This window comes from Salvelinus namaycush, chromosome 28 (genome assembly GCF_016432855.1).
Source record: "Salvelinus namaycush isolate Seneca chromosome 28, SaNama_1.0, whole genome shotgun sequence".
Classification (NCBI taxonomy): domain Eukaryota; kingdom Metazoa; phylum Chordata; class Actinopteri; order Salmoniformes; family Salmonidae; genus Salvelinus; species Salvelinus namaycush.
In genome coordinates this window covers 31,254,883-31,273,501 of record NC_052334.1, presented here as the reverse complement: position 1 = coordinate 31,273,501, position 18,619 = coordinate 31,254,883, and the positions used below count along the sequence as shown (strand labels likewise).

Below are 18,619 nucleotides of genomic sequence, written 5' to 3'. Positions count from 1 at the left end.
CAACAGGTTCAGCTGCATCCGGTACAGAAAACAACAATTTAGATAATTACAGGCTTATTTTAAAAGGTGTTTAAACCCAATACAACTGTGTCTTCATACCAATTCGTACTTATTTATTATGCTATTAATAGATAATGAACGTGCTACACGAGGCTCGGAAATGTTTTCATTCAGGCTGTGAAATCCACGAATCTTCCCAGTGGTGGAGCTGCTGCGCTGGGCTACGTTGGGCTGTCTGACTCAGTCAGATGATAAGAGAGTGTGTCTGGCGCTTAAGTCTCCTTGAGAAGGGCAAAGGGCGCGACCACTCTCCTATCCTCTGACCGACAGCCAATAATAGCAGCGAGGGTCTGCGGCTACCACTGTGTGGGATACTCCCTCCAACCCTGTGTGTGTGTGTGTGTGGTTATCTGGGTGCGTGTTGAGTTTGCACATGTGTGTATGCTTCTGTGCATGCATGTAGAAGAGATAGCAGGACAACCTGTGTATTTTATGGCCACTGCAGTAACCTATTGCATCCCTTTCCCTCATCTGGCACAGAACTTTCCCTTCCAGTAGCATTGGCCCTAGCAGCTTGACAAATGTCTACTCTTCCTTCCCAGCCTCTCACAGCCAGGCCTGACCTGCTCTCCTTTCTGCCCCCCTCACAGTTACTCTTATTGGAGGCCAGCTCTCGGATGGCGTGTGCCAGGTTCATGTTTCTCATTTTCGCCAGCCTCTCCAGGGAATGGGGTGAGGGTGTAAGGAGGGGTGCAGCCGGCAGACAGACGCCCGGGCAGAAACCTGTTTATTCATGCATAAGTTAACCCCCGCCCCTCTCCAATACCACCTCCCTCCTCGTCCCGATCGATACACTAGGCAGCCCACGCAGAGAAAGTCCCTGTTGTCAGGCCACCTGACTGGGACAAGGAGCGTCTGGTCATAAATTGACCTGTTGAGAAGGGGAGAGGAGGCACTATGCAGCATCAGCACTACTCTAATATGCCATCCCATTACTCATCTGTCATCTCATTTGCCGGGGTGGAACGTGCATAGTTTTCCACATATATAGTGCATGATGGGAGAAAATCCCCCTGGGGATGGAGTAAGGCTGAGAGGAGGGGAGAATGCAGGAGTGTGAAAATACATGTTTTTCAATCCTCCATACTCTCTAGGACAGACTTTCTTCTCTGGCTTGTCAGTCTCTGGCTTACGTTAATGGCATCTGCTCTACCCTGTTCCTTCCTGTCACAATACCAGCCACGGGCCCTGACCGTCACAGATGTCATCCCAGAGGATGTTGATTCCTCAGCCCCTCAGAGATGTAAACCCCAGTCCTCAGAGAGGATGGAACCAGGGAAGCTCCTCTATTTAGCGGATGAGTGGATACATTTCTGAGGCCTCGTTAACGGACGACGGCCATTTCCATTTCCAGCACTCCCAGTCTCAGAGCTCATTGGAAATGGATACTAAATCAGTGTGAAGGAGGGAGAAGGAAGCCCAATCCGATTAAATCTGGAGGGGGAAAGGGTTTCCAGGGGACCCCAGATGCCCGCTGGCCATTATGAAACATAATCATTCATGTTTCATCCCCATCAGTGGGGTAGAGGAACCCTCATGGGCAATATTGACAAGCCACACACAGCAGATTGGAGCACGCCACAGCAGGGGGACGTGGATTGAAGCACTCCACATGGGGTTAACTCGTGAGCACGACATTGGATTTCCTGCTTCATGCGAGCACGGGCACTGAGATTGAGATATGGCTTTAATTGATTGGATCACAAGGCAGGCGTTTCTCCTGAAGACGTCTACACACTGACATGCAGGGTTCCCAAATCAGACCGAGTTGGCTGTGGGCTCCATCCTTTCTGGAGTACTGAGCAAAAAAAGTATTTTCCTGTTTGAACCAATTGCACAACATGCAAAGATAATGATTTTCAACTTAGAACCTGGAATTGAGTATAAATAATTAGATTTTGCATCAGTAACCTCAATATTTTTATGAATCAAAACGACTCAGAGGTCGTTGATGTTGACGTTTCTAAGAGTGTGTTTATGCTGAGTGAAGTCCCATTCCCACGAGGCAATTTGCACCGCCCCTTATAAACAAACAGCAAAACGAGCACGCCTCCAGGGCTAATCACCAGTTGTGTTTTATGTGAACGCAGTGAGGGGAAAGGGACAGCCTCTGACGGGGCTCTCACAGCCATTCCCTAATGGAAACAACAAAACGTTATGCTCAGAGGCTGCTGAACCAGGTGGCATGTCCTGAGGCACTGTTAGTCAGAGAGTATAACAATCAGCTTTTACAGACTGCTCCTTCAAAAACCCTGACAGACTCTTGGTGTTCTGAGGTCCTTTGTTGGATACGTGCAGGACTGACACAAATGTCCTGTGGCTCGTCAATCCCTCTGTCAGTCTTGCCATGCAACATTTGAGGTTTAGAAATTCCCAATTTTCAATCCTCCTGTACTGCGCTGTTGAGCACTTGCTTACTCAGCATCTTCCCACCTCTCTCCATCCCTCGCTCCCGTCTTTCTCTCATTCCCTCTCTCTCGCTCTCGGAGCACGTTTAATAAACTCCCTACCCCTGTGCCTGCAGAGAGATATGATAGAGAGAGAGAGGGGGGAGGACTCAAAGATTGGGAGTGTTTAGCTCGTCTCCTTGACTGCGGTCACCTCCCTGCTCCTTTCCCAGAGTCCTCTGCCCTTCCACCCTGAACCTGCTGGACTCTCAGAGGGGTGATGAACAATGAACTCTAACCCCAGCCTCTCCCTAAGACCTGCCTGTCTGAAACAGACAAAGGACAGGATCACCGAGAGGTGGTTTACTAATAAGACGGACAGCCTAACTGGTATTGGAGAAGCCAACCATCCCTGACAATGTCACCTCTCTGTATCTGTCTGGCATACAGAGGACAAGGTCGTATGCAAATAGCTGAGATACAAGTGTTCACTGATATTTCCGCAATCTCACATTAGATAGGGGAATGAGGGAGTTTTATTGAACTTCCATTTTCCAAGAGTAGCTGAACACCTCTAGGACACTCAGAGCAATATCAAACTGCTGCTCAACTTATTCACTGTGTACTTCTGAATGTACGATTCGAGCCCTCTTCATTTAAATGAGTGTTCTCCTATACTATACCCATACTAATTAGATAAGATACATGTTCTTTACCGTCTCGACTCAAAGACCTTCCTCCTTTTGTCTGTTAATTTGCCATCCCAGATATATATTGCGGTAGGTGAATCTTTGACTAGGCTTTAACTCTGAGTAAGGTGAGGTGCGGATGGCTCTGTGGGCCGTGGGGTGGGGCCCTAGCCAGCCTGCTGTGTGTGATAAGAGACCCTATCCAAGTCCTCCTGGAGACAGCAGTTATACTGAGTCCCATAGAGGGAATAATTACTCTGCCAGCCTCTGAGCTCAGATAGGGATTCCACCGACCAACCGATGGCCCTCAGTGGACTCATCTGCTCTCTCTCTCTCTCTCTGATACACTCCCCTGTAGCACTGAGGCAGCTACAGATATGCAGGCTGATTTCAGTAAAGATTGTCTGGGCGGCAAGGAGAAAGGAAGCGAGGAATCGAGATTCTCCCTATTAAACCAGTACAATCTGTATAAGAGGTGAGCATTGCAGATTTCCAACACTGTCTGTCTGTCACACACAAGTCACGACTGAAGAACAAAAAGGCCACATACCGGTAGATCTGTGACTGCAGTAGCTCCACACTGACCCCTGATGGACAACTAGTGCACCTACACTGTCTTCAACACTACAAATCACAAAAACTGGGTTCACAATCCAAGGTCCTCATACTCCTGTACCGTAGACGTCATATGCTCATTAGTACAGCGAAAACAGGAAGAAATAGTATTTGTAGATCTCTGGAACCGAGATGGAATTATGAAGAGATTGTGAAGAGGAGATAAGGTGATTCCTCCTCGTGCAAAAGTTTAAAAAAAACTCTTTGCAAAACAACCTACTGCAGTCTGTGTGTTCCAAAGACTAATGAAGATCCTCACAACAGGAAACTTCTCTGCCTTAATCTAACCCAACAGATAATCACCTCCACCTGGGTACCACTGCCAGCTAGGGAAGGAATGAGTTCTGTTCCACTCCTTTTCATTCTGGTGCTAGCCTCCCCCGCTGGGTACTCCAGCCTGGCAGAGGTCAGCCTCTGCTGTGCCCCTCTGGGCCTGTGTGGGGGTTGTGTGTGGCATGAACCCACTTGGCACAGACCAGACACCCTGGCTGGTTGGCACTGGAGCTTCATAGGATTCCAGTAAAATGAGCGGTCTATGGCTCTGGGCAGAAACAGGCTCTAATATACTGTGGGGGTGGTAATCAAGGACTGTCTGAGGCTTGACATAGCATGGAAAAGTATATTCATACCTTCCCACGCTACGTTCTTATTTACAGACACCATGCTGATCTCCCTCCTCCTCTCATCTAGTGTGAAGATAGAGCCCTTAATCACATGGTAAAGGAGGGCTTGGGAACCAGTAGGCCTATATCATTAACACCTTCGGCTGTGTTGGTTACACTTCAGAAAAAGACAAAACATCTTAGTTCCCGATGTTTGAGATGACCTTCAAATCGCTGTGTTTTATTAGTTAGGCCATCTGTGAATGCCAGTGATTCCAGAGGGACACTGAAACTGAATTCCATGATGAGGGCTGCCATTTTCCACCGCACTACCAGAATCTGTTAATACTGTTATAGAGTGTGAGTTCCCATAGATGTTAAACTTTTATTGCAGTGTGATGGGAGGGCTGGCTGGCTCTGTGTGTTTAGGCCTGTGTTTGTGTGCATGCATGTGTGTATTACTGTGTGTGTTTGTGTGCAGGGCTCTAAAGTCCAACCATTCTGGTCACATATGCTCCTAAATATCTTGCTGTAAGACCCCCCCCCCTGATAATTGATGTAATGATTAGGCTTCCCTGTACAGTTGTTTCCGAGTGCCAGAGAGAAAAAAAGTGAGCGCAGATCAGTTAGTCATGGTTGCACCATTACTAAAGCAAAAACGGCTTTTTCCCAGCCCAAACAGTTCAAAAGATAGGACCTGGGGGGAAGGAGGCTCAGAGGTACCGGAATGCAGTGGATTGGACAAATCAAATAGGTTAGGCTACTATGGTGCTGAAATGGACAGTGCTTTCTAAAGGTGCTGATTAATTCAAAGCATTTGATGCACATGCATATTAGTGCCCAAACCCCCAAAGAAAGCCTGAATTTAAACAATAGCTTACAGTGCATTCGGTAAGTATTCAGACCCCTTGACTTTTTCCAAATTCTGTTACGTTACAGCCTTATTCTAAAAGGGATTAAATCGTTTTTTCCCCCTCATCAATCTACACACAATACCCCATAAGGACAAAGCAACAACCGGTTTAGACATTGTTGCAAATTTATAAAAAACTGAAATATCACTTTTACATAAGTATTCAGACCCTTTACTCAGTACTTTGTTGAAGCACCTTAGGCAGAGATTACAGCCTCGAGTCTTTTTGGGCTTGTCGTTACAAGCTTGGCACACCTGTATTTGGGGAGTTTCTTCCATTCCTCTCTGCAGATCCTCTCAAGCTCTGTCAGGTTGAATGGGGAGTGTCGCTGCACAGCTATTTTCAGGTCTCTTCAGATATGTTCGATCAGGTTCAAGTCCGGGCTCTGGCTGGGCCACTCAATGACATTCAGAGACTTGTCCCTAAGCCACTCCTATGTTGTCTTGGCTGTGTGCTTAGGGTCATTGTCCTGTTGGAAGGTGAAACCTTTCCCCAGTCGGAGGTCCTGAGCAGGTTTTCATCAAGGATTTCTCTGTACTTGGCTCTGTTCATCTTTCCCTCGATCCTGACTAGTCTCCCAGTCCCTGCCACTAAAAACCATACCCACAGCATGATGCTGCCACCACCATGCTTCGCTGTAGGGATGGTGCCAGGTTTCCTCCAGATGTGATGGTTGGTTTCATCAGACCAGAGAACCTGGTCTCATGGTCCTTTAGGGGCCTTTTGGCAAACTCCAAGCGGGCTGTCATGTGACTTTTACTGAGGAGTGGCTTCCATCTGGCCACTCTACCATAAAGGCCTGATTTATGGAGTGCTACAGAGATGGTTGTCATTCTGGAAGGTTCTCCCATCTCCACAGAGAAACTCTGGAGCTCGGTCAGAGTGACCATCTGGTTCTTGGTCACCTCCCTGACCAACGCCCTTCTCCCCTGATTGCTCAGTTTAGCTTCTTCCATTTAAGAATGATGGAGGCAACTGTTCTTGGGACCTTCAATGCTGCAGACATTTTTTGGTACCCTTCCCCAGATCTGTGCCTCGACACAATTCTGTCTTGGAGCTCTACGGACAATTCCTTCGACTTAAAGGCTTGGTTTTTGCACTGATATGCACTGTCAACTGTGGAACCTTATATAAACAGGTGTGTGTCTTTCCAAATCATGTCCAATCAATTGAATTTACCACAGGTGGACTCCAATCAAGTTATAGAATTATCTCAAGGATGATCAATGGAAACAGGATGCACCGGAGCTCAATTTTGAGTCTCATCGCAAAGTGTTTGAATACTTGTCTGTTTTTATTTTTTATAAATTAGCAAACATTTCTAAAAACCTGTTTTTTTTGTGATTCTGGGGTATTGTGTGTAGATTGATGAGGGGGGAAAAGTATTTAATCAATTTTAGAATAAGGCTGTGACGTAGCAAAATGTTGAAAAAGTCACCTGGTCTGAATACTTTCCCAATGCACTGTACATAGCCTTCCGAATATTTAGCGCGGCAGAAAAACAAAAATACCATATATTTAATATTTTCTTAAAACTGCATTGTTGGTTTAGGGTTTGTAAGTAAGCATTTCACGGTTAAGTCTACACCAGTTGTATTCGGCGCATGTGACAAATAACATTTGATTTGATTTATTTGGTCAAATGAAAATGTTTACCAACTAGTAAATCACCTTTCAGTGTGTAATGTATTATTATGCATACTGTATGGACTGGGGTAGCTTATTCTACAATAAACGTTCTATCCATGAGGCTGGGAGAGAACACCGTAGCGCAATGCTGTTGGTTCATTGATTGTACTTACAGATTAGTTGGCCTACAATAGTGATTTTTTATTTTATATAGTAATAGCCTCTATTTAACATTTATCATTAATAGGCTGAAACATTAGCCTTACAGAATCTCACCACTACGTGTTTCCATCGCAGAAGAATTAAGAAGAGTCAAATCTGATTTAACTCTTTTTTTATTGTTCATGCCACGAAAGGTACCGAATCCTGGCAAATAGGTTCCGGAACGTAGCAGTCCAAAACAGAGGTACCGAATCTTGTTCCAGCAGGATCCGGCTCAAAATAGGCACAACATGTACTTCAGAAGTAGCTAGAATTCATAGCATCAATCAATTAAAACGATTGTTTCTGGTGCTCCTAACTTTAAGTCAGTGCTACCAATTAAACATGTTAACTAATAGCCCTGCTTTCTGTGTGTGCACTGCAGCCTCCTCTCCTCCACCCCTGAGGCCAGATGTTGGTTTACTGGGTCTCAGCCTGCTTGTCTCCTGCTGGGAAGTAAGTAGTGAACTGACCAGACTGCCTGGAGGGGTACAGTAGGTGGTGGGAGGAAGGATTTAGTACTCTATGACTCTGTACAGATTTCATCTTTGCAACTCAGGGGCAAGCCTCTTGAATGAGAGGACAAGCCCTGGTCATGATTCCATAATTCATCTGCATTGACTGACTGAGTCGGAGGTAGAACAACTACTGTAGTAGGTTGTATGCTGCATCGAGATACACTGCGAGTAGCAAAGGGCTGCTCTTTTAACTTGGCTGCTATACATTTTTACATTTGAGTCATTTGGCAGACGCTCTTATCCAGAGCGACTTACAGTAATGAGTGAATACATTTTCAAATGAATTTGTACTGGTCCCCCGTGGGAATCGAACCCACAACCCTGGCGTTGCAAGTGCCATGCTCTACCAACAGCCACACAGGACCGTGGCTCAGTTGGTAGGGAATGTATACTAGACCTATATGTATATATATGTATGTATATATATATATATATATATATATATCAGTGATGAGACAGAATATGACTAGCATGTATCTGGTTAGCACTACAAGCTAACTATAGTCAATAAAGGATGTTATTTCCTGCCGTTAAACAGGGGGAGATGTGTTCACAGACAGAGAGAGCTCTGCTGACTAAGCACTTCCCCCAGCCAGGCACAGAGCGCCTTTCTGGCATCGCAGTGGGCTGGAGGAGATGCGGCCGGCAACCCCCCCCATCCCCCATTCTCTCTAGCCTATCCCTCCTCCTCTCTTTTTGTTCTGCTATGCGGCCGTATGGCAACAGCAAGCACCAGATGGCTGGTTTATGCTTATCTTCTGAGGAACAATCCTCTGCCATGGCAATAAGACTTTTTGCACTACGTATGTAATGTGCAGTGGAGAGTGCTAGGTCAGTATATTGCCTCACAGCTGAAACATTTGACCGTAAGTACGGAGACATGATGTACAGTGTGGAATTGACAAGGTCCTTGGTTGGGCCTATTGAATTTCAAAATGTCAGCCATGAAAACATGTTCTAAACTCGATTGAATATATAAAGAAAACGAATGGCTGATGACTCTCACAGGCGGTAACGTACCTTTATTACAACGTACTAAGGCGGGAGTTATCCTTAGAAAGGTATGATTAGGAAAGTATGAGTAGGTTCCCAAAGGAGAATTAAGGGTTCAGATATGTCTCTAGTGGTGGGCTGTCTTCTGTGTTCCAACTGTCCATCGCACCTCTAGCCTGATTTATAGGCCAGAGAGGTTGAATGCCAGGGGGTGTAATGGTGTGTTCACTTGAACTCAACGAGTGAACACACAATCGCAGGATGCAGACAGTAAGCTGTGGTCCACCCTCCCCATCTCCCAGAGTGATCAGCCAACTTAAGCCTTACCATCATGGCTCCCAGCTCTGGGCCCGGGTGATATGTGGGAGAAAGTGAGGCTCCCAGTAGAGAATATGCAGGGGATAAGCTTTTATTTCAGTGTCATTGGATTAATGCCAGTGACATCTATAATTTCACAGCCTTACCTAATAGGAAGGAACATGAGCTAGTTGTCAATGCAGAGACACCTTTGCGCCACTTTCTGGAAGTCTAAGCAACCAAGTCACATGATGAGAAGTGGAAGCACTGGCAGGTGGAATCTTCAATGAACATGGATTAGAATAAGTTCTGGATGGGAAGAGTGACTGACAAAGACGTTGACCACTTTGAGAGATTCTGCACCATTCTAAAGCCAGGCGTGAAGCCCGTAGATAAGTATGTATTCTGGTAGGGCGTGAGAAACACAGGGTGAAGTTGAAGAGGGCAAGGACGGGAGAGCTGTAAGAGGTGCCGAACACAATCGGCTTGGGGCCCTACGGTGGTAGGGTTTTCTACCCCGGACAGCTCCTATGTTGCTTCATCAGTAACATTGCTGACCATCAAGCCAAATAATGCACAACCATCAAGTCCTGGAGCTGTGGATCCCTTGACCACAAGGCCAGAGAATGTAACACCAGCAAATGGACACTGTGATAAAAACGGCCACTCCTCCTTCGATTGCACAGTCCTATGCACATAGGGAGAAGGGAAGAGGGAGACCAAGTAGAACCATCTATAGCCCACCCGACGGAGAGAAGACAGGCAGCTTCCAGCGAAGAGCCAGCAGGACAGGAACGCAAGCAGCAGAAGCTCAAAGACAAGCAATCGGAGAGAGACCAGTCAGTCATCGAACGAGAAGGAGCGTGAGAGCACAGGGGGAGACTATTTCGAAATCGCTTCCTATAGTGAGTACACCAGCAACTCTTTTCTTCCTGAGAGCGAGGTTAACATAGGTGAATAGTCCTCCCAACGGGGACCCAGAAGGAGTCGGAGACATTGACTGGGAGGCAAGTTCAAATGGAACTAAAAGGGAGAAGAACCATTTAAATGAAATTTGGAAGGGGTGAACAATGGAATATATATATTTTTTATATTCCTTAAAGAGATCCTTCACTATTTTGGCAATGAGGCCCTTTATCTATTTCCCCAGAGTCAGATAAACTTATGGATACCATATTTGTCTCTATGTGTGGTTTGAAGGAAGTTGCGCAAATACTAACTAGCGTTAGCGCAATGAATGGAAGTCTATGGGTATCTTATACAGATATCCACAAGTTTATCTTGACTCCGGGGAAGTACATAAAGGGCCTCATTGCCAAAACTGTGAAGTATCCCTTTAAAATCAATTATCTTTTCTATTATGAAATGTAAATGTAATGTATTGTATTGATGTTAATCACTTCTTGATCCCAAAAACTAGCTAAATAAACAAAAACAAAGAATCTAAAGCCTACTGAATATGAAAGATATTTTTTACACAAAAAAGTAACAAAACCACAGATGATGCAAAGCAAATGTCTGTATCTCATGAAAGAGAAAATACTCAGAGCGCTGTGAGGTAAAGCTGATCTTGTCAAACACAAAAATGATGGTGTGTGGAACGAGGTCCCTGGTCTCTAACTTGGTCCCGATTAGGATTTATGACAATAAGAAGAAAAAAAAATATGCTGATGTACCTTACACTTTATTCAACTTCACAACTCTGTTATAACATTTGCTTGTCTGAGAAATCCAGACTACTGAAACGTTCCTGGTAGTATAGTAAGTCTCAACAGAAATGCACTGAAGTAGTATGGAGAACAAGACAAAGAAGAATAAATGGCTACAGGCCTGCATGCACACAGCTATGGAGTAAACAGACTGGTTGGTTCCCCCTACACACAGGCTAAGCGCTGTATAGACTGGCCAGCTATGATCACACAGACAGACAAGGGAGATAATTGTCTGTGTTACCAGCTTGCTGGACAGACTGCCGTCTCCCTGAGGGGCTGTACAGTCTCAGGAAAATCAAAGCAGCACTTTGAGCACAGTGTGGTGTATTTGGAGGCATCATGCTGAACAATAATCAATTCAAAAAGGCACGATCCGATCCCGAATAGTCACCCACCCAACAAAAGCATAGGAAAGTACAGAATGAGCAGAAACTAAGTCATAAACAAATGAATCCATGGTCGCAAACAACAAACTAAAGAGCGGTGTAGATAGAATAGATTGATGTCAAAGCACTGGCACGTGCCTGACATCCTGCCTGACTTAATGGGGTACGACAACATCAAGTCAATGGCTTAACTACTGCAGTGACACAGCTGTTTGTATGTCACACCACCGCAAAATGCATGTAGCGTCTGTGTAAAACATAACTCCACTGGTCCTGGGTCAGAAAATACAGTCCTAAAGCATGTTAACAAACAAAGCATGTTTATTTCAAACTAAAACAGAATGCACCCAACATCCACCCTCTTATTGTGTTACGTTTTTACTTTGTCCTTTGAATCACTGCATTATGATGCACAAATCACAGACATTTATTTTAGGGATAACAGGTCATGTTTTTAATCTTTTAGGATGTTCCTTTTTAGAAGCAATTGTACTGTTCTCACTGTACGTAGGCTATATTCTGCTTATAGACAAGAAGCATATAGGACACCACAAAGGCATTCATTTAAAACGTTGCTGCAGCATAATTTAAAAGAAGAGACAAAACAGGCCAGCGACAGCTGTTTTCAAATATTCCCTCATCTGGATTTAATCCATTGGAAACAGCCAGGATCCGTACACTCTTCCATAGGAAGGTCAACGCTCTTTTTCTCATTTACAATTCAAACATTTTGGCAAGCAATTTTCATTAAAAGTTCACCTTGCTTAAAATCGTGAGGGAGGCATAACTAAAAAAAAATTTAAAAAAAAAAACCACCTACCATTTAATCAGCTAGCGAGCCATCTATTGAAGTACACGTTATGTGAGAGATAAAATCAATTGTTAGGTTATCAGACAATATTATGTGAAATACTACCCAGGGTCCATTGGGTCGCTGACATGAGTACAGAGAAGAGACAACTTTACAAAATTATCTTTACCTACTGAGTGATGATTGTCCCCTCAGTGTCTGTTTTCTCTACCACTGGCTGTTTCTCAGCTTCCTCCATCGGCTCATTCAGTCCATTGTCTACATCCTTTGTGGAGGAGCAAGAGGCGACATGCTGCGAGGGATGCTGCTGGTCCAGGGGCTCCGGCAGGCATTGGGGCTCCACAGGGCTGTGTGTGAGGACCAGTGACATTGAGAGTGCAGGAGTGGGGGACGGGGTAGTGGTGGGCTCAGCCACTGTGTCAGTGTCCATCCTCGACCCTGTTCCATTGACCCACCGAGATGGAGGTTCTACCATGGGTTCAGGATCTTCCTGAGGTTTCTCTGGCTCGTTGGCCCACCGGGGTTTCTCTGGCTCCCCCTGGGTGTCAGTGATCTCCTCTGGGGTGCGGGGGGCCTGTGGGGACACCTGGGGTGGCGACTGTGCCCGTGGTGGGGACAAGGCCTGGGGTGGTGACTGTGCACATGATGATGACTGGCCCTGGGGAGGGGACTTTGTCTGGAAAGGGGAATGGGCAGGGTGCCGCGACTGGGCCTGAAGGGAAGCCTGGTTTTGGGGTGGTAACTGGTTCTGAGGAGAGGACTGGGTCTGGGGTGAGGAATGGAACTCTGCCTGGGGCACAGGACCGGGGAGGGCTTCATTCTTGGCTTGAGTTGGAAACTGGGTGGACTGGGGTGGAGCTTTAGGTGGAGACTGGGATGACTGGTGAGAGGTTAGAGGTGGAGACTGGGTTGGGGCTTGAAGAAGAGACTGGGATGGGGCTTGAAGAAGAGACTGGGATGGGGCTTGAAGAAGAGACTGGGATGGGGCTTGAAGAAGAGACTGGGATGGGGCTTGAAGAAGAGACTGGGATGGGGCTTGAAGAAGAGACTGGGATGGGGCTTGAAGAAGAGACTTGGTTGAGACATGAGATGTTGACCGAGTTAGGAGAGTTGGAGTTTGAAGCAGACCCGGTTTAGTTAGGAGTCCAGGTTTAGGTTGAAGCTTGGACTGTAGTTGCAGCAGGGCCTGAGGTTTGCCTTGGGTCAGGGAGAGGGTTGGGGTCAGGGTAGGAGTAGGGAGCAGGGGTTGTGGTAGAGGAAGAAGGGGTGTCCAGGCTCCACGCTTGTTACGGTCCCTCTCACGTTCCCTCTCCCGATCCTTCTCCCTCTCCTTTTCACGCTCTCTCTCCCGGTCACGCTCCTGTTCTCGTTCACGGTTACCACGCTCACGGCCCCTTTCTCTCTCGCGTTCCCTCTCCTTCTCACGGCTGTCTCTCTCACGCCGGTTGCCATTCATCTCCTTCCTGAAGTCAAAGTCCCTGTCCCGTTGCTGCCTGTCCCAAGGACGCCGGCACTCATCCAAGTCCTGGGGCATGTCAGCATCAGCGAACGGTGCTGCAGCATCAACTCCACCACGACTCCACGCCGGGCCCCCTCCAACACCACCAGTACATACTCCTCCTCCTACCCCTCCTGCTGATCCAGCGCGGTTCTGGTTCTCAAAGCGGTTGGGAAAGTTCTGCCCTTGGTTAGAGCCAGGGCGCGCTTCCTGGAAGCCCGCGGCCGGAGAGCTCCGCATGTCACGCTCACCAAAGTCCCCTCTGAGTGGCCCCCAGCGACTCTGGGTCTGGGGGGTGAAGCCGGCGAGGGCCTGAAGCCGCCCTGCCACGCTGTCTCTAGCTGGCTCTCTCACTGGGGTCTGGAGCAGGGCAGGTCTGCCTCCGCCCAAACCACCACCACCAGCTCCTCCACCCATGGACTCTCTGTGCTCCAGGGGAGGGGTCCTCAGTAGGCCTGTGCTCTGCTTCTCCTGGGGCGGAGGGAAGCGGTAGTCTTGGTCCCCCCCCTGCTGGCTATCGTCAGCTCCAGAGGAAGGCTCGTCCTCAGCCTTGGACATGCTTTCGTTTGGGGGGTTGGGCCCCCGGTTGAAGGCCTCCTCGGCCCTGTTGAAGCGTTCCATCTGGGAGGCCGCTCTGGCGCGGGCCTGGGCATGGAGGGATGCTTCCAGGAGGCTCTGTTGGGACAGGCCCTGCTGCATCAGGAGGGGGAACCGGGCCCCGGCACCCTGGAGCATAGTAGGCCGGAGGTCCAGCGGCATCAGCCCAGGCATCCTCTGGCCAGGCAGGCCCTGCTGGTGCAGGGGGTGGGTAAGGGAAGCTGAGGGGTGCATCCCCAGAAGACCCATACCACGACTCATTGCATTCTGCATACCTAGAGAAAGAGGAACATAAGAGATTATTTAACAGTAAAAAGCAGGTCTTATCAGCGAAGTCTTGAGAATGTGAGAAGCTTTTCAAAAGTCATTAAGAACAAACAAAAGAAAGTCAAAACTTTCACCTAAACCCTAGGTTATTGTTTGGTATCATTTTACCTTGCAGTACTAACTCTGCAGCTGCATCCATGCCGTCAGCAGATTGGCCCATCTTGTCATTGGCTGCTTGCTGCGTCTGGACTCCGGGTTGAAGCTGGTTGAAGACCCCTTGTCCAGGGAGGGCAGAGGGCATGAAGCTCCCCGGGATAGTAGCTCCGTATGGGGAGTCCTTCATCCTGTCCTGAGCCTGCGACATGGAGGCCGGCACTAGAGCTGCAGGAGCGGAACAGAACATATAGAGCAGTATCTTTTAAAAAATAAAGTATGTTTAAATAAAGCAAGTCGCTGGCTCCTTACAACATTTTAGGCAATATTTACTCCAAATGTAATGCATGTAATGACTTCTACAGACTCAGTCAGGTCATGCAGAACTTACATATAGGAGCTGAGCCCATGCCTGCTTGCTGAGGAACACCTGCTGCCTGCATGAATCCTACAGGAGGGAGAAACACACCATTATCTGGATTTCTAAACAATATATATATATTCTTTCATTCAATACTCTTCACTGGCAGCTGCATCAGACTGCTGTGTTTACCTGGAGGAGGCTGGGAGGCGTTGAAACCTGCTCTGAGGAAGGGGGGCAGGGGGCCATAGCCTGGCGGAGGCATCGCCATGGAAACAGGGAAGGACGGAGGCACAAGACCCACGGCAGGGACAGCCTGAGCCACAGGGAGCTGAGAGGGGACAGACAGGGGAGTTAAACTATTGAAATAAGTGATGAGATGAATATGCAATGATGCGCTGTGATTTCTGTAACATCGTTTAACAATCAAATCACAGAATTTAGAGGAACAATAGTTTTCCACTGATAATCAGGTTAAGACCAACCATGTGAACAACATTAAAATGCTTAGGCTGTTGAGATGTAAGAGCTGACTGACGAGTTGAATAAGGCCTTAAACCTGTGTGTGTGGGTAGGTATGCATGTCTGAGCTTATTAGTAGGGATGAGCATTTGAAATCATTTCACTATTCAAACAATATAATATATATTTTTCGGTCGGTTTCAGCAGAAGGATGGGGGGGGGGGGGGGGGGGGGGGAGGGGGGGGCGAGAGAGAAGCAGGGGTGTGTGGGAGAGTGAGGCGCCATACCAACTCACGCTAGTTAGACAAACTTGTTCTTGCCATAGGTTATCTATCATACCATCTGATAGTGCGCCTGTCTTGACTGCATCAAATCACTTTAAAATAGCTAGCTAACTACAGTAGCCAGCTAGCTAGCTAAAGTACAACAATTCCATAGGAAACAACAGCCTACCTGTTGGTTGATCATTGTAGCTTACTCCTTCTCATTTAGCCAACTTAAATCCACCATTTTTATTCCAGTTTGCGTCGACTAGAAATCTCCCACTTCACTTGCTACACATGGAGCCTCTGACTCTAGCGCCACTGATTGACCGACAATAACAACAAGATAAAAGTGTGAAACGTGTGTGTGGGCTACCGGTGAGTCTTTATGGGGTGCACTCAAACTGTCATTTTATACAAATGTCATCGTCTGTCCTTCTAGGCTATATAACAATGTCACATATTTTTATAATTCTTTTTAGACAATGTCTCTTCATTGTTAAAATAGGCCTATATATTTGAGGTATTTAGTAAATCGAATACCAACGTCCGTTCAGATATTCGAATAACCAGGCATATCCCTACTTACTATCCCTAGTAGACACAGATTAACTCTGAGGTGAGTTGAATACTAATTACCTAAACACCTCCCCCACCTACTGAGCCAAACCTTCTCATGAGGCCCACCCAAGAACAAAGAAACGGGCTGGGTATCCTGCATTCACTCAACAACCCCATCACAAAGGAGTCAGGAAGAGAAACCTGAGGTCACTCTAAACACTTAAGGCTAAGCACCCCACAGACAGGGCAGGCAGCTAGCACTAATCACAGGAAGACTATGGTGTTCAGTTTCACACCACTGACTGGCCTCATGGTAGACGCTTAGTACAGAAGAAATGGAAATGTGAGGGGCCCGGTAAATTCCACCCTCTCACTCACACACACATTTAAAGGATGATGAAAGCAACGCACAAAACAACGTATTTATGCTTAAATGTTGAATGTTAGTTATTGTTAGATCTCTGAGGTTTGGGTACCTGTACAGGCATCATGGAGACCTGTTGGCTGAAGGCCTCCTGTTGGCTGAAAGCCTCCTGTTGGCTGAAAGCCTCCTGTTGGCTGAAAGCCTCCTGTTGGCTGAAGGCCTCCTGTTGGCTGAAGGCCTCCTGTTGGCTGAAAGCCTCCTTTTGGGTCTGTTGGGTGTTGGTGGCTGTCATGGGTTCAACGCTCACAGCTTGGCTCACAGCTTCCTTCATTGGCTCTGGCGCATTCTTGGCTGCTTCCCACTCTACAGTAAAAATAAAACAGAGGATTAGAGAATAAGATTGAATGTACGACACTTGAATGTTCGTTTTTTGTTACTTTTATTTCTTATGCGTATTTTCTTAAACTGCATTTCTGGTTAAGGGCTCGTAAGTAAGCATTTCACTGTAAGGTCTACTACACCTGTTGTATTTGGCGCATGTGACTAAAAACATTTGATTTGATAGTCACATCTACCATGCCCTGCTGGGGTCTATTTATCCAGTGTCATGTTTCTCTGTGGTAAGTCCTTCTCTGATAAACCCAAATCTTAACAAAAATAAGCAAATGCCAGGAAATATGTTTATAGTGTCAAGAGAGTTAATGTGTGTGGGTGAGAGAATGTGTCTCCTGTTTATCTATGAGTGAACATTAGTGTTGAGCTTGTAATTCCTGTGCTTGTGTATGTCCAGTGTGTGTGTGTCCAGTGTGTGTGTGTGTGTATATCCAGTGTGTGTGTGTGTGTGTGTGTGTGTGTGTGTGTGTGTGTGTGTATATATATATATATATATATATATATATATATATATATATATATATATGTGTGTGTGTGTGTGTGTGTGTGTGTGTGTGTGTGTGTCTGTCTGTGTGTATGTCCGTGTGTGTGTCTTTTGTTTGTTTATAAGTCATCACTAGTGTTGATCCTGCGTGTCCTGTGTTTGTATATGACAGGGCATCAGCATGTAGCCTGCTGTGTCTGCTCACCGGCGTTGACAGTCTCCTGGTCGATCATGCCTCCCTCAGCAAAGCCGTCCAGGTCGTCCAGCTTGACCTTCTCCCAGGGGATGTAGGTGACCCCCAGGTCCATGTCCCAGAACTGCTTATACTCCTGCTTCACTCCCTTATTCAGCGCCCACGCAATCTGAACACAGCAAGAGAACACACACATACATACAGAACATACAATTGTCAGGGGATGCATAAAAGAGCAGAAATATTGAGGCTATTTGAGTCCCAACAGGAGAGAATAAAATATGTACCAGCTGGGTTGCTATGAGGTGAGTGGTATGGTAAGCGAGGCGCCCAAGCAATTTAAAAACATTACACACACAGGAGGGCATGTCCTGACTGCAGTCAAATGACAATCACATCACAGTACAAAATGGAGCGGGGGAACCTCGGCGGCATAGTATAAAAATGAGCAGGAACTGTAATGAAATATAATGGACTTCACCTTGATGATCTTGGAGACGATCTTGAATGAACCAGTGCTGAGTTTCTGTCTTGCGCAGTAGGCATCCTGTCTGTGGACCATACAGATGTAGGCACAGCCACGAGGAGGGATCATCTACAGAAGGAAAGAGATAGAGGGATGTAGACAAAGAGTGGATGAAAGTAAGAGGTTAGGCAGTTAATAACCCACAGTAAAGTCAGAATTTGCTAATAAAAAGTGCCTGCTCTGGCTTACAGAGCCAAGTGAGTCCTTTAAACTGGACAAAGTTGCGATGATTCACATTTCCCTCAGGTCAGAGGTGACAAACGCCTGCTAAACCACATAACGAGCAGAGGTTAATGGAGTCAACTCAGGCTCACTCGGAGACGGAGAGAGAGAGGGGGAGGACGCTCTACTCACATTGATCGACTCAATCTGACCAAACTCTTCAAACAGGTTGGTGAGGTCCTGCGGACTGGCCTTCTTGTCCACCTGTCCCACCCACAGAGTGGTGCTGCACACTGAGGACACAAGGTAGAGAGGAGATGGTGGCTTAAATCATTAAAAGGTGGTAAGTGTGCACCAAGTCTGGAACCAACAGGACCCTGAACATAGTCTACCCCAAAGCCATAACACCGCTAAATAGTTAACCAAATAGCTACCCAAACTATCTGCATTGACCCCCCCCCCCCCCCCCTTTGCACGAACTCTTTTGACTCATCACATACGCTGCTGCTAGTGTTTATTAT

General features: G+C 46.8%; 1 protein-coding gene across 2 annotated transcripts in view; it reads right to left on the bottom strand.

Annotated features, from left to right (window-relative positions):
• Positions 1-11,306: 11,306 nt before the first annotated feature.
• Positions 11,307-18,619, bottom strand: part of LOC120023139 (SR-related and CTD-associated factor 8-like) — a 36,187-nt gene continuing 28,874 nt past the window's right edge. For both annotated transcript variants that reach the window (XM_038967132.1, XM_038967133.1), the window contains 8 exons: positions 18,291-18,391; positions 17,892-18,005; positions 17,423-17,579; positions 16,453-16,703; positions 14,883-15,021; positions 14,721-14,777; positions 14,345-14,557; positions 11,307-14,184 (listed from right to left, as the gene is read on the bottom strand). In XM_038967132.1, coding sequence (XP_038823060.1) covers positions 11,984-14,184; positions 14,345-14,557; positions 14,721-14,777; positions 14,883-15,021; positions 16,453-16,703; positions 17,423-17,579; positions 17,892-18,005; positions 18,291-18,391 — 3,233 coding nt within the window. In that variant the 3' untranslated portion in view covers positions 11,307-11,983. The remainder of the gene's footprint in view (positions 14,185-14,344; positions 14,558-14,720; positions 14,778-14,882; positions 15,022-16,452; positions 16,704-17,422; positions 17,580-17,891; positions 18,006-18,290; positions 18,392-18,619) is intronic.